At 47.8% G+C, this 14456-nt stretch overlaps 1 protein-coding gene across 4 annotated transcripts in view; it reads left to right on the top strand.

The window, feature by feature from the left end:
* The window catches only part of BMAL1 (basic helix-loop-helix ARNT like 1), a 133150-nt gene that overhangs the window by 58570 nt on the left and 60124 nt on the right, over positions 1–14456 (top strand). For all 4 annotated transcript variants that reach the window (XM_074997338.1, XM_074997337.1, XM_074997340.1 and 1 more), the window contains 2 exons: positions 190–337; positions 3912–3932. In XM_074997338.1, the coding sequence (XP_074853439.1) occupies positions 198–337; positions 3912–3932 (161 nt within the window). In that variant the 5' untranslated portion in view covers positions 190–197. The remainder of the gene's footprint in view (positions 1–189; positions 338–3911; positions 3933–14456) is intronic.

Below are 14456 nucleotides of genomic sequence, written 5' to 3'. Positions count from 1 at the left end.
TGTGAAATATGATTGAGTGGGTTATTTACTCCAGTACTCTAAAACATTATTAAGGCTAATTGGTTTCCTTTGCATTTTGGGTCAGTCATTTTAAGCCATCTTAGAGGTGAAAACAAAATGTGTAGTTTTTTCTTTTTAAATGTAATGTAAAAGTAATGAATCTACATTTTTTTTAATTGGTAATTCCAGACCATCCAATGGCTGACCAAAGGATGGACATTTCCTCTACAATTAGTGATTTTATGTCACCAGGATCCACCGACCTAATCTCCAGTTCCCTTAGCACTTCAGGAATGGATTGCAATAGGAAAAGGAAAGGAAGTTCTACTGATTATCAGTAAGTAAGAGTTCTATTAATTTTACATTGGTTGAGAGGCATACTGAACTTCTGTGTTCTACTGCAGTTTTTCTATGAAGAAGTAATGTGTTCTGCAAGTTTCTTGAACACAGTTGATAACTTATGTTTATAAGAATATTAAAACTTCTTTAAATAAAAGCTTTATCCCAACACAAAGGGGAATTTCCTGGCTGTTTCCATTTCTAGTGCTTATATGTTGAGAGACAGCAGAATTTGAACCTGTAACTTTCCAAAGTAAAATATTGTCCCTCTGGACAGCAGATCAATGTAGAATCATAGAATCCTAGGGTTGGAAGGGTTCTTAGGAAGTCCTCTAGTTCAGCCCCCTGTCTAAAGCAGTATCAACCCTAACTAAATCATCCCAGCCTGAACTTTCTCAAGCCAGGACTTAAAAACCTCTAGGAATGGAGACTCTACCACATCTCTACATAAAACATTCAAGTGCTTTACCATCCTCCTGGTGAAACAGTTTTTCCTAATATCCAGCCTACACTTCTCCTTCTGTAACTTCAAACCATTGCTCATTGTTCTGCCATCTGTCACTACTGAGAACAGCCTCTCTCCCATCCTCTTTAGAGCCCCCCTGCAGGAAGTTGAAGGCTGCTATCAAATCAGCCCATATCCCTCAGCCTCTCCTCATAGGTCATTTGTTCCAGCCCCCTAATCCTTTTCACTGTCCTCCACTGGACCTGGTCCAATGCATCCACATCCTTTCTATACTGGAGGGCCCAGAACTGGACGCAATAGTACAGATATGGCCTCACCAGCGCTGAATAGAGGGGAATAATAACTTCTCTAGATCTGCTGGAAATGGTTCTCCTAATGCACACCAATATGCCATTAGCCTTCTTGGCTACAAGGGCATGTGGTTGACTCATATCCAGCCTCTTATTCACTGCAATCCCCAGGTCCTTTTCTGCTGCACTAATACTTAGCCAGTCAGTCCTTCCATCCCAAGTGCAGGACTCTGCCCTTGTCCTTGTTGAACCTCGTCAGATTTCTTTTAGCCAATTCTGTAATTCGTCTAGGTCACTCTGGGCCCTTTACCTAACCTCCAACATATCTACCTGACCTCACAGCTTAGGGTCAGCTCAGATTTGTTGCGTGTGCAATCCATCCTTCACCCAGGTCATTAATAAAGAGGTTGAACAATACTGGCCCTAGAACCAGTCCTTGGGACACTCCACTTGAAACTGACTGCCAACCAGATATTGAGGCATTGATCATTACCCATTGGGCCCGACTATCTAGCCAGCTTTCTATCCGTCTTACAGTCCATTTATCCAATCAATACTTCCTTAACTTATGGGCAAGAATGTTGTGGGAGATTGTATCAAAAGCTTTTCTAAAGTCAAGGTATAGCATATCCATTGCCTTCCCTGTGTCCACAGAGCCAGTTACCTCATCATAGAAGCTAATCAGTTTGGTCAAGCATAACTTGCCCTTGGTGAATCCATGTTGACTGCTCTTCCCCTCTTCTGTCTGATTTTGATGGTGACATTTGCAGAACAATTCTGTATACTGGGTAGAAGTTGTTAAGAAAAGTTTGTTTTATTTTTTTCGTAAGCTATTTGAAAACTGGTGAGAGATTTGGAATGTTAGAAGTTGTGGTGGTGGAAATGAATTGGACAGAATGTTGGATTGCATGTAAAATGACTCTCTACCAATGGTGGGCATCCTGCAGCCTGTAGGCCATTTGTGGGCCATAAGGGTTCTATGTGTGGTCCACAAGACATTTTATATATTGTTGCCTGTGTGCGGAGTTGCCTGTTTCCAGTGGTTTCTATCATTACAGTTAGTTTTCATGCTTGTATTACAAAAGTGAAAGACACGTAAAGCAAGGGCACGCAGAGTGAGATGCATGCTGATTGCACACAATGTTGACTGAGAGCTGTGTGCTGTCTGCATCCAGTCAAAGTACTGCTGTGCTTCAACTGGCATGCCCAGAAAATTCTAGGTACAAAAGAACAGTTAGCAAAACTACCTTATCCTGAGAGAGCCTCTTGGTTATGATACTCTTATGGTCCACTGAGATGAGCAGCTCCTTTGCTAGCCTTGGTTGCTCATCGCTGTTCTGTACTTTCACACAAACATTATGACTGCATGTTTGAGGTATTTATGTCTGGAAGGTATATGTATATGTTGTATATAGAAATACTGACATATTTGCTTTCTTTTAAGTTTTTCCTTTAGAAATACTCAGTCTTTTTCTTCCTAGGATTGTTTTACAGCAAAGTGTATCAAACAGCAACATTACTTGTCAATGCTTTTTTAAAAATAAGTTGCAGCAGTTACTAAACTGTATTTTTCTCACTGTCTGGGGCCTCTGCAGTGGAATTCATGGTACTCAGTACATCTGATTCTACAAGCTGAAAAACACGAGAAATAGTGTTTAAACTTCAAACTGTGGCAAATCTTCAATAAGGACATGCAGTAAATTAGAGTGGGGAACTTTCTTTTGGTCAAGGCCATTAAAAACCCCTCACTGACTTGGCTTCCAAGTGAGAATTAAAAAAAAAAAAAAGTTGCTTAAGGGAGAGGGGGAGGGAGATGGGCCGGGCAAGACTTGGGGCTTTCCTCCATAGCAGGGCAAACCAGTGATCATGCTCCAGCCCCACAGGTCCGAGAGTTGCCACAAGGCTGGAACCTTGACTGCACTGGCTTGACCTGCTGTGGGTGGAATCCCCAAGCCTTGATGCAGGATGGATCAAAGCAAGCCAGGGGCTGGATCGAGCCCATCAGCCACAGGTTCACCATCCCTTCAGAAAATCAGTATCAGAAGCTGAGAATAGACTTCAGCTGCCCTGTTGTCTGGTTCTTTGCCCTAATGGCTACCAATTCTAGGCCCTGAGTCTCATGTTGAAATGTTCCACTTTCTCTAGACAATTTTTTAATCCATACTGAGCATGAAGTAGCTCTATATTGAGTAGGATCCCTGGAGACACTTTCTGTTTAAAGAAATCTGAATTTAAAGTTCTAGAAGTTTTTGCAAACTGTGGACATATATGTTGTATATACTGCCACTTGCAATGCTCATTTGGCCAACATTTTTGGAATAAGATAACTGTTCCAATTTAAATGAAGATGAGCAGATTTAGCTGGAGCATTCTTTATTTTATCAACTTTTGGGTACCTCAAGAATAATTTTTCCATATTTATCTTTCTGAATGGGAGACACTGCTGAATTCCTCTTTTCCTCCAGAAAGACAAAGTTTACTCTTGGATCTGTCCTCACATTAATCTCAAGGATAGAATTTCTACTGAAAATTTAAGTGAGTTATTAAAAAAAAACCTAGTTCCCTAAAGCCCAAGTTCAATAGTATACCATAGTTCTCTTCTTCTGACCATAAGACACATAAAACTCAGGGAATACTCCCTGTGGAAGTCAGTATGAAAATTTTTGATTTTTTTTTAGATTGCAGACTTGCATGATAGTATATCTGAATGTGGGGGGGTGGAAACTAGAAACTGAGACCAAACATTAGCAGAATATAGTCTAGTAAGCACTAGTTATCTTTATATATTGAGTAGTAATTTTTCTTTATCTTTCCAGGCTTGATGGCTTTTCTTTTGAGTAAGTATAAACAATAAATCTTTCTTGCCCCTTCCCACACAGAATATTGATACCATTATTTTTATTTGTGGTTGAGACTCTTGTGAACTCAACAAACTGCAGAAGTTCTGCTCTTTTTGATGGTACTGGAATGCCTTCTGATACACAGTTTGGAGTATTTTACTATTCATGCTGTAAATATGCTTATTAGATGAGCGTTGACACTGAGTTTTACAATTGAATACTATGCCTACCGAGAAATGAACTTTAGGATTCTTATGGAAGATCCTTGAATACCATAATTGTCCGCCACTGAGGATCAGAATCGGGCGCTTATTTTTGAGATGCATGTTTTTCAAAAGTGACTAATGATTTTGGGTGCCCAATTTGAGATGCCTTAACATTTCTAGAAAATGGGCACCCAGAACCTGCGAATGGGGCATTCTGGTTTAGCCATAATGTCTGTAATGGATCATGCCTTGGCAAAATATATATAGGAACCTACTGACATACATCATCCCCACTCCAAGTATATTGTTGTACTTTGACCATTCTCTTCCTAGGTGGAGCCTTCCTGGTAGAAAAGTCTTCTTGAGCAAGTGTCTAAAGGAAGGTTATCAGGTCTAGGTGGGTTACAGTGTTAAAGAAAATTACAGGGCTTCAGGAGATGAGGTGGTTCCAAGCTGAGGTCTCCATTTCCCTGTTAATATCCTGTTTTACATAAGAAGAGGAAGTCTGCTTTCTCATTTCTGGTTCCCAGGCAGTATGAAATAGTGATACTAAACTGGGAGAAGAGTAATGCTCATTGGAGCGCTCCTTGGCTCTCTGGAAATAGATACATTTTTATGGTCGAGGAATGCCTGTCCAAGTCCCTCCAGATAGTGGTGCTGCTTTTTGAACATGAATTTAACACAGTTCTGTGTCCACTATGTGATAGTTCCATTCAGCCATGTGTAATCATTTGTGTGACAAGGGTTCAGTAATAATTGGGCCCAAAAATTTTGGGGGCAAGACAGCACCCAGCACTTTACTAAAAATGCTGTTTCTATCATGAACAGTGGATTTGGGTCTAGAGGTCCTAAAATGGGGGCTTGAGCTGATCAAATGCTTGTTGTTGTGCTATTGGCCCTGAAAAGTTCAATGAATCTCTGCTTTAAAAAAAAAAAAGAATGCTAATCCCAGAATATATTGGAGCCCCCAGAGAGGCTGGGTGCTCCCTGGATATGGATTGCCTCAAATTTCTGGGGGATCTGTTCATAATATTTGAGGGAGAAGATGATATACCCCACAACATCATGACAGTTATCCCAGTTTTACAATATCACTGTCTTCACTGTAAGTACCATTAGGTTGATTTTAGGCAGCGCTAAGGTTGGTATTGTAACAACATGGAAAGCAACTTGACGTAGCATCAAGTTCAAATTTAGAAGTTTGAATTAAGGCTAGTGTGGAAACACCGTGTCTTTACATTGACTTTATGAGCCTCCAGAAGTGTCCCATGTGTATCCCACAATGCCACACAGTTACCTGCTGTGGCCGCTTCCATCTCCGCTGCTGTCCAGGTGTGCAGGAAGGTCACAGAAAGCTTGCAGATTTGAATTCATCACCAGTAAGCCGGGAAAGATGAGGGGCACCCAGAAGCTATTATTTTTTTTAGCCATCACATCGCACTTGCATCACTGCTGGGTGAAGGCAAAAGAACTCTGGCAGACCTATCACAGAGTCTGGGAAGCCGACTGGTGGTCTAGGTCATCTCCAAAGACGTGCCACTATTATGAACACCTGCATGTGCTTCTTGGGGAAGTTTGGGTAACAGAGGGGGAACCGGACCAAGTTGCTGAGTCTTAATTGGGACTCATTAAGAGTTTTTGTTCTGGAGCCTGTGGTGAGCCAAGAAGACCTGAGCCTAGGGGTGCTGAGGAGGATGGGACAACCAGCAGGGGCCTGAGGAAGCTGTTTCTGACAGCCCAAAGCTCTTAACCATCAACCTGGAGCTGATCCCCTCTGTGCCAGTCCCTGAACCCCTGGAGCCCAGCTGTTTTGGTGAGTATTTTTTTCTGAATGCTACAAGTGGTTGCGGCTGGCTATAGGTATAGGTACGGGTAACGGTTTTCTATGGATCTATGTCCCTCAGATCATCCTGTTAATATTTTTGAGGATGGAACAGTTATCCTTTCTGGAGCTCTCTGGGAAGGCCTTATCTAGGGACTCTTGGTTTTTTTTGCACAAGGTTTTTGGGCAGGCCTGACTTATTGCAGTTTTCAAGGTAGCACACCTTGCTGTGCCAAGCATCCAGATCTGGCATCATGGCGCCACGCAGCATTTTGGCAAATTTGAGTTCAGGAGAAAGCATTCTGCATACATAAGAGAGGGTGCAGCAAAGCTCATAATGGCTACAAGTGAGAAAACGGATGTCCTGCACTGTATGCTGGAGCTGCAGAGGGACCCCCTACACAGTACTGCAGGCTCTGCTCCCTGCTGCCTGGACTCCCCTGAGTTCAGGTTGCCCATCCCCTGTAGTTGTGGTCCCTGAACATGAGGAGACAGGGCAAAGACAGCCTGCGACTCCACCCCCAAGATCTACTGCCAAAGGCTATTTCACCATCCTTGACACCCCTTCTTTTCCCTGTCACTTAACCCTCTCTCTCCCCCTCAAATAAATACATTTTTTGATGACAACCATGGTGTGATTTATTGGCACCCATGTGTGGTGGGGTGCACAAATCATTGCAGGGACTCATGGGGGTGGAGAGGGCTGATAGTGCATTTGCCCACTGCTGTGCCAAGATCTGCAGAGGACTCGTGGCAGAGGGACCTGGGTGGGGGAGGAGAGGGCTGATAGCACAGCTGCCTGCAACTATGCCAAGGTCTGCAGAAGACTTGAGTCAGAGGGATTTGGGCAGGGGTGGAGAGGGCTGATAGCACAAATGCCTGCCGTTGTGCCAAGGTCTGCAGAGGACTTGTGACAAAGGGACCCAAGCGTGGGCGTAGAGAGCCGATAGCACAGCTGCCCATCTTTTTGTGAAAATAAGCCTCTCTTTACATCCATTCTTCTTCCTGCAACTTATCTCCCTCCTGCTAAATAAAAGTATTTTTTTCTGTGAAAGCCACAGTCTGATTATTGGTTCACATTTGTTGGGGACCACAAATCATTTTGGGGAGTGAGGAACGGTATTACAAGAGTGGCACAATCATGTGTCTGGCAGATTATTCATGAAGCTATCTTTCAAAGCCTCCCTGATTGCTACTGCCTTCACATTGGTACTGGAGAATGGCCTTGCAGGCAGCTGCTCATTGCATCAGCCTCTGCACTCCAGGAGCTCATGAAATTCTCATAAGAACATAAGAATGGCCATACTGGGTCAGACCAAAGGTCCATCCAGCCCAGTAGCCTGTCTGTCATCAGTGGCCAGTGCCAGATGCCCCAGAGGCAATGATCAAGTGATTTGTCTCCTGCCATTCATCTCTAGCCTCTGACAATCAGAGGCCAGGGACACCATTCCTACCCTTGGCTAATAGCCTTTTATTAATTATTTATTAATTAATAACCTCCATGAATGTATCTAGCTCTTTCTTAAATTCTGTTATGGTCCTAGCCTTCACAGTCTCCTTTGGCAAGGAGTTCCACAGGTTAACTATGCGCTGAGTGAAGAAGAACTTTCTTTTATTAGTTTTAAACCTGCTACCCATTAATTTCATTTGGTGTCCTCTAGTTTTTATATTCTGGGCACAAGTAAATAACTTCTCCTTCTTCTACGAGCGTCCCCGTGGGTGCTCCACAATAGGTGTCGGGCTTGCCTGGCGCCGCAGATCGGAATTCTTCCAGCAGTTTCTCCTGGATCGCGCATGCGCCGGCGTGCGCCGCTCCCTTGCGCGTCCCCGGCCACGTGCGTGATCCGGTCCCCACCAGTTCCTTCTCAACCGCCATCGGCTGCAGACGGAATCCGCTCAGGCTACGGCCAGAGTCAGATTAGCTAGAGTTTTACGTGTAAATTGTTGTTTTTTCCTTTCTAAAAAAAAAAAAAAAGAGAGAGAAAGCAAGAGAGTAAAATATATATATATATATATATATATATATATATATATAATAAAAAGAGAGAGAGGAGCGGAGAAGACGCGTGGACGTGAAGGCCAGTAGGCCTCCCGCCACTGCAGGCCGGTGTCCGCGACAGGTAAACAGGCATGAATTAAGTGCTAAGTGCCCTATTAACAACAAAAAGACTCACCGCGATGTCCTCTTCAGGCTTTAAAAAGTGTGAGTCCTGCCACGAAGCTATGCCAGCCTCTGATGGGCATAGCAAATGCATTCGGTGCCTGGGGGAATCACACGTTACCCAGAAGCGTTCCCACTGTGCTAAGCTCACAGCCAGGGCCAGGAAAGACAGAGAAATGCGGCTGAAAATGCTCCTGTTCGATAAGGCTCTCCAGCCCGACTTGCTGGAGAGGCCTCAGCCAGAAGGGCCCTCTGGGCTCTACAAAAGGAAGGCAGCTTCCCTCACCCCCTCGGTGCAGAAACGGAGGAAGCTCTCCCCAGCCCGATCCCTGTCGGCGGTCTCAGTGAGCGGGACGGGCGGAGCACACAGCCCCCAGCCGCATACTGAAACAAGCGGCAGCACAGCAGCGCATGTGGCAGAGGCTGAGCCTCCAATTACCAAACAGCTGGCACATGCGGCACCTAGAGCGGCGGCTAGGCGAGCGCCGGAACCGGCGGCACTGCCACAGGTGGCACCGACCCCTGCGGCGCCAGCGGTGCAGGGCCAACAGGCACAGAGCCTGCAGGCACCGGAGGACGTTATCTGCGCGGCACCGCAGCTGAGCGGGCCGAGCGCGGTGCCGACAGCGGGGCCAAGATCCCCGGCATGGGAGGGGACGGTGCCAGCCCCGCAGGGGAGGGGAAAGGTGAGAGCAAAAACCCGGCATTGCAGCCCTTCTCCGGACAGGGCTGCAATGCTGCTATCAACAAGCCCTCCCCTTATGCTGCACACGCCACCCAGAAGATCTGGGTCTCCACCGGCCTATCCAGAGCCTCCTTCTCCATTCCTCCAACCTACGTCACCATGGCTTGGGCCACTTTCGCCCTTTCTGGGATTGGATCCCTTGGAGTACTATCACAAACCAGCCTCACTGTTATCTGTATCGTCGCGGAGATCTCGCTCTCCCAGACATCGGGGGTACGCACCCCAAGAGTGGTCCAGGTCTCCATCCCCGGACCCGTGCCCGTGCTGCGATGGTCGTCCTTATCATGCTGGACACAGACACCCCAGGCCTACACCTAGGGGCAGGTCCCCCCGGCTGTCCAATATCCCCGTGGACACTCCCGGCCGGGGACGGAAACACAGCTATCTCAAGAAGAGTTAATTTTAGAACCCCGAGACTTACCCTCGCAATCCTCCAGCAAGCGGGTGTACCATCGGCCACAGGAACCTGAGAGTTCGAGGGAGGTTTACCCTAGTGGTTCCTCCTCGTCCTCCCCTGATGAGGCCACGGCCCCCGGGGACGTTGCTCCCCCGGACGACCTCAAACAGTTTCAGGAGCTGTTTAAAAGGGTGGCTTTCATGCAAGGTATCCAAACGGCAGAAGTGCAGGAGAAACATCACAAACTCCTGAAAAATTTGAGACCCCCAGCTTCATCCAAAATCGCTATCCCGCTCGACGAAGCCATTATGGAGTCAGCCACTACCATATGGCAGACCCCGGCCTCCGCTCCGCCTATGAACAAGAGAGCGGATAAGAAGTACTTCATCCCGGTGAAGGGCATGGAGTTCCTTTTTAGTCACCCACAACCAAACTCATTGGTGGTGGAATCGTCTCAGCAGAGATCAAAGACTTCTCAGTACAAATTGGGGGTTTCAGACAAAGATGCCAAGAAGCTAGAGCTGTTTGGCAGGAAGGTATATTCCTCCTCCACCCTGCTATTGAGAATGGCAAACTATGCAGCACATCTAGCGAACTATAATTTTGGTAATTACTCCAGGCTTACTTCTCTCATGGATTCGCTTCCGGAAGATAACAAGCCGGTGCTAAAGGCAATTGTGCAAGAGGGCTACACAGCTTCGAGGACGGGAGTCCAGATTGCCCTGGACGTGGCGGACACGGCAGCACGCTCAACGGCTACAGCAGTGGTCATGCGTAGAGAATCCTGGCTCCAGACATCGGGTATCCCGAGGAATCTGCAGGCGAAGATTGTGGATCTTCCCTTTGACACGCAGAAGTTGTTTGAAGACTCAACCGACTCAGTCCTCCACTCCAGTAAGGACTCCAGAGCTACACTTAGAACTCTGGATATTTATACCCCTCCATATAGGAAGAAAAAGTATTACCCTCAGCAAAGACGATACCCGTACCAACCACAGCGTGCTCAGTACCAACGGGGCTACGACCAAGGGCGACATCAACAGCAGCAACAGCACCGAACTCCCAGGCGACGTTCTCAACAAAGCTGTGCATCCTCGGGGCAGGCCCAAAGGCAACAAGTTTGACGGGCATGTCGAGGGCTGCACTATCACTACCATCGCGCAATGCCATTCCCAGCTCATGTTCCATCATCGCCTCCGACCGTTTCACTCCCAATGGCAAAAGATCACCGCAGACAAATGGGTACTGGAGATCATAGCCATGGGTTACGCGATCCCCTTCCAGTTGCTCCCACCGCCGAAACCTCCTCCCAGGCCCCACCTCAGGGACGCTTCCCACGAGGCGAGACTCAAACAGGAGGTGGACCATCTTATGTTCATAGGGGCGGTGGAACGAGTGCTGGAGCAATTCCAGGGGAAAGGCTTTTATTCATGCTACTTCCTCACAGAAGAAAACAGGAGGCTGGAGGCCCATCTTAGATCTTCGGGGCCTCAACCAGTACTTGCGCAAACAACGTTTTCGGATGATCACAGTCGCCTCCATACTCACTGCACTGGACGATGGAGATTGGTTTGCAGCCCTCGACTTACAAGATGCTTACTTTCATATAACGATCCACCCAGCACACAGGCACTTCCTCCGTTTTGTGGTCGGCAAGGAGCATTTCCAGTACAAAGTTCTCCCGTTTGGCCTCTCCTCGGCCCCCAGAGTCTTTACCAAAACCCTGGCAGTAGTGTCAGCCTACCTGCACAGACAGGGGGTATTTATATTCCCATACCTGGACAACTGCCTATTGAAAGGGGCCTCAAAGGCAGAGGTCCTACGCATGATACGCGTAACAGCAGACACGTTTTCTTCACTGAGCCTAGTCATCAACCTTGCGAAGTCAAAGACCGACCCCACACAAGACATAGAGTTTATAGGGGCACGTATATACTCTATTACAGCAAGGGTGTACCTACCCGACGCCTGCTTTCTCACCATCAGTTCGCTGGTGCAAGTCATTACATACAGCCCCACGGTGCCGGTCTTAACATGCTTGCAGCTGCTGGGCCACATGGCGGCGGCGACGTTTGTGGTGCAAAATGCCAGATTGCACATGCGCAGCCTACAACATTGGCTGGTGAGCGTCTACAAACCGGCATCCCACACTGTCCGCAGGGTGGTATCACCCACGACAGAGGTGCGCAGATCCCTGCAGTGGTGGGTAAACCCCAAGAACCTGCTAACAGGGGTACCCTTTCACCAACCACAAATCTCTATTTTTCTTACTACCGACGCTTCCCACATATGATGGGGAGCACACATCGGCGACAAGGTGACGCAAGGACTATGGTCCCCTGCGGAACAGTCAATGCACATAAATATACTGGAGCTCAGAGCAGTGTTCAACGCCTGCAAACATTTTCGAGACCACATACAGGGGAAAGTAGTCGGGATCAATACAGACAATGCCTCCACTATGTTTTATATAAATCGACAAGGGGGAGCCCGATCCCATGCCCTATGTGCGGAAGCAGTCCGGCTGTGGAAGTGGTGCATCGCCAACAATATAACGTTGAAAGCCTCGTATTTGCCGGGCGCTCACAACATGAAAGCAGACCAGCTGAGCAGGCGCTTCGCACTCACGCACGAATGGCAGATCTGCTCCGATCTGCTACGACCGATCTTTCACACATGGGGGTTTCCCCAGATCGACCTGTTTGCCGCTCAGCACAACAAGAAGTGCGCCCAGTGCTGCTCCAGGGCAGGATTGGGGCAGGGGTCCCTGGGGGACGCATTCACGATTTCATGGAAGGACCCCCTACTTTACGCGTTTCCTCCCACAGTGCTCATCCACAAGATCTTGCAGTAAGCCAGAAGGGAGAGAGCCCGCATGGTTCTAGTAGTCCCAACGTGGGATCAACAGCAATGGTTCCCCTTCCTTCTGAGCATGTTGGACCGCCCACCGCTCCCCCTTCCGGTGGCGCCGGACCTACTCACTCAGGCCCAGGGGTCCATAGTGCACCCACAACCTCAAGGTCTGCGCCTACAAGCATGGCTAATCCATGACTCAGCTCCCTAGAAAGCACATGTACGGAGGGAGTACAACAATTCCTGGAAAGTAGCCGAAGGACCTCCACCAGGAAGACCTACAAGCAGAAATGGACTCGATTCACTGCCTGGTGTTCCGCCAAGCAGTTAGCTCCCCTTGACGTGCCTATACCTGTAATACTAGAATACTTATTGGACCTCAAGAGGGGCGGGCTTTCCCTATCCTCGCTAAAAGTCCACCTCGCTGCTATATCTGCTTTTCGGCATGCAGAGGAGGGGCCCACGGTATTTGCCCATCCTGTTGTTACCAGGTTCCTGAAGGGGCTGGTAAACCTGTACCCCCCTCGGAAACTGCTTCCACCATCGTGGAACTTGGACTTGGTGCTCAGCAAGCTAACGGGCCCACTGTTTGAACCCTTAGCCACAGTTCCCCTACGTCTTCTTATGATAAAAACAATCTTCCTCCTTGCAATTACATCAGCTCGCAGGGTGCGTGAGCTCGCAGCAGTTATGGCAACACCGCCCTGCACAGTATTCTCAAAGGAGGCGGTAACTTTACGGCTGCATCCAGCCTTTGTTCTGAAAGTTTTTTCAGAGTTCCACCTTAACGAACCAATAGTTTTACCCTCGTTTTACCCGAAGCCTCACAGCTCCAGCAAGGAGGCACGCCTACATCTCCTGGACGTGAGGAGGGCGTTGGCCTTCTACATAGACAGAACTAAGTCCTTCCGGAAAACAGACAGACTTCTAGTCTCTCACTCCCAGGTCACAAGGAGAGGGTCTCTCTTCACAGAGAATCTCAAAGCACATTGTGTCCTGTATAAAAATGTGCTACGAACTTCGAAAGACTCCTTTGCTGGCCCCGCCTAGGGCTCACTCCCCCAGGGCGGTGGCAGTGTCAACAGCCTTCTTCAAGGGCATCGCGTTAAAGGACATCTGTAGAGTGGCGACCTGGTCATCCTATGATACCTTCGCCAAACATTATGCACTACATCGGATATACCAAGAGGACACCCATCTGTCGACAGCAGTCCTTTCAGGGGCAAGCTGCACATAAACCGATTACCCACCTCCTTACTTGGGTTACTGCTGGGTAGTCACCTATTGTGGAGCAACCACGGGGACACTCGTAGAAGAAAGAGAAGTTACTCACTGTAGTAATGGTGGTTCTTCGAGATGTGTCCCCGTGGGTGCTCCACCACCCGCCCATCCTCCCCGCTTCGGATCTCTGTTTAGTGTTTTTCAGGAGCATCCAAGGTGGTTGGTCAAGGAACTGGCGGGGAGCAGATCACGCACGTGGCTGGGGACGCGCAAGGGAGCGGCGCGCGCCGGCACATGCGCGATCCAGGAGAAACTGCTGGAAGAATTCCGATCTGCGGCGCCGGGCGAGCCCGACACCTATTGTGGAGCACCCACGGGGACACATCCCGAAGAACCACCGTTACTATGGTGAGTAACTTCTCTTTATTCACCCTATTCACACCTGTCATAATTTTATATACCTCTGTCATGTCCCCCCGGAGCTTCCTCTCTTCTAAACTGAAAAGTCCCAATCTTTTTAGCCTCTCCTCATATGGGACCTGTTCCAAGCCCCTAATCATTCTAGTTGCCCTTTTCTGAACCTTTTCCAGTGCCAGGATATCCTTTTTAGGTGAGGAGACCACATCTGTACACAGTATTCAAAATGTGGGCATACCATATATAGGGGCAGTAAGATACTCCTTGTCTTATTTTCTATCCCTTTTTTAATAATACCTTTAATACCTTCAATTTCCCGTGTGGATTCACAAATGTTATGGAAAATACAGTACACTGCAACCACAACGGGGACGTTAGTTTTTGAAAGGGCCAAAGGGGTCAATAGGTACCTGAACTTCACTTTTAAATGGCCAAAGGTACATTCCACCACAATTCTGCACCTGTTGAGTCTGAAATTGAAGTAATTCTTGCTGTGGTCCAGGGTGCCTGTGTATGGTTTCATGAGGCAAGGAAGCAGAGAGTAAGCTGAGTCACCCACTATTACTATAGGCATCTCCACATCGCCAATCTTGATTTTCTGGTCTGGGAATAAAGTCCTATCCAGGAGCTTTCTTTAGAGCTCAGAATTTCTGAAGATAAGCGCATTGTGAACCTTCCCCAACCATCCCACTTTGATAT

This window comes from Carettochelys insculpta, chromosome 6, assembly GCF_033958435.1.
Source record: "Carettochelys insculpta isolate YL-2023 chromosome 6, ASM3395843v1, whole genome shotgun sequence".
Lineage (NCBI taxonomy): Eukaryota > Metazoa > Chordata > Testudines > Carettochelyidae > Carettochelys > Carettochelys insculpta.
This window is presented reverse-complemented; position numbering and strand designations above follow the sequence as displayed.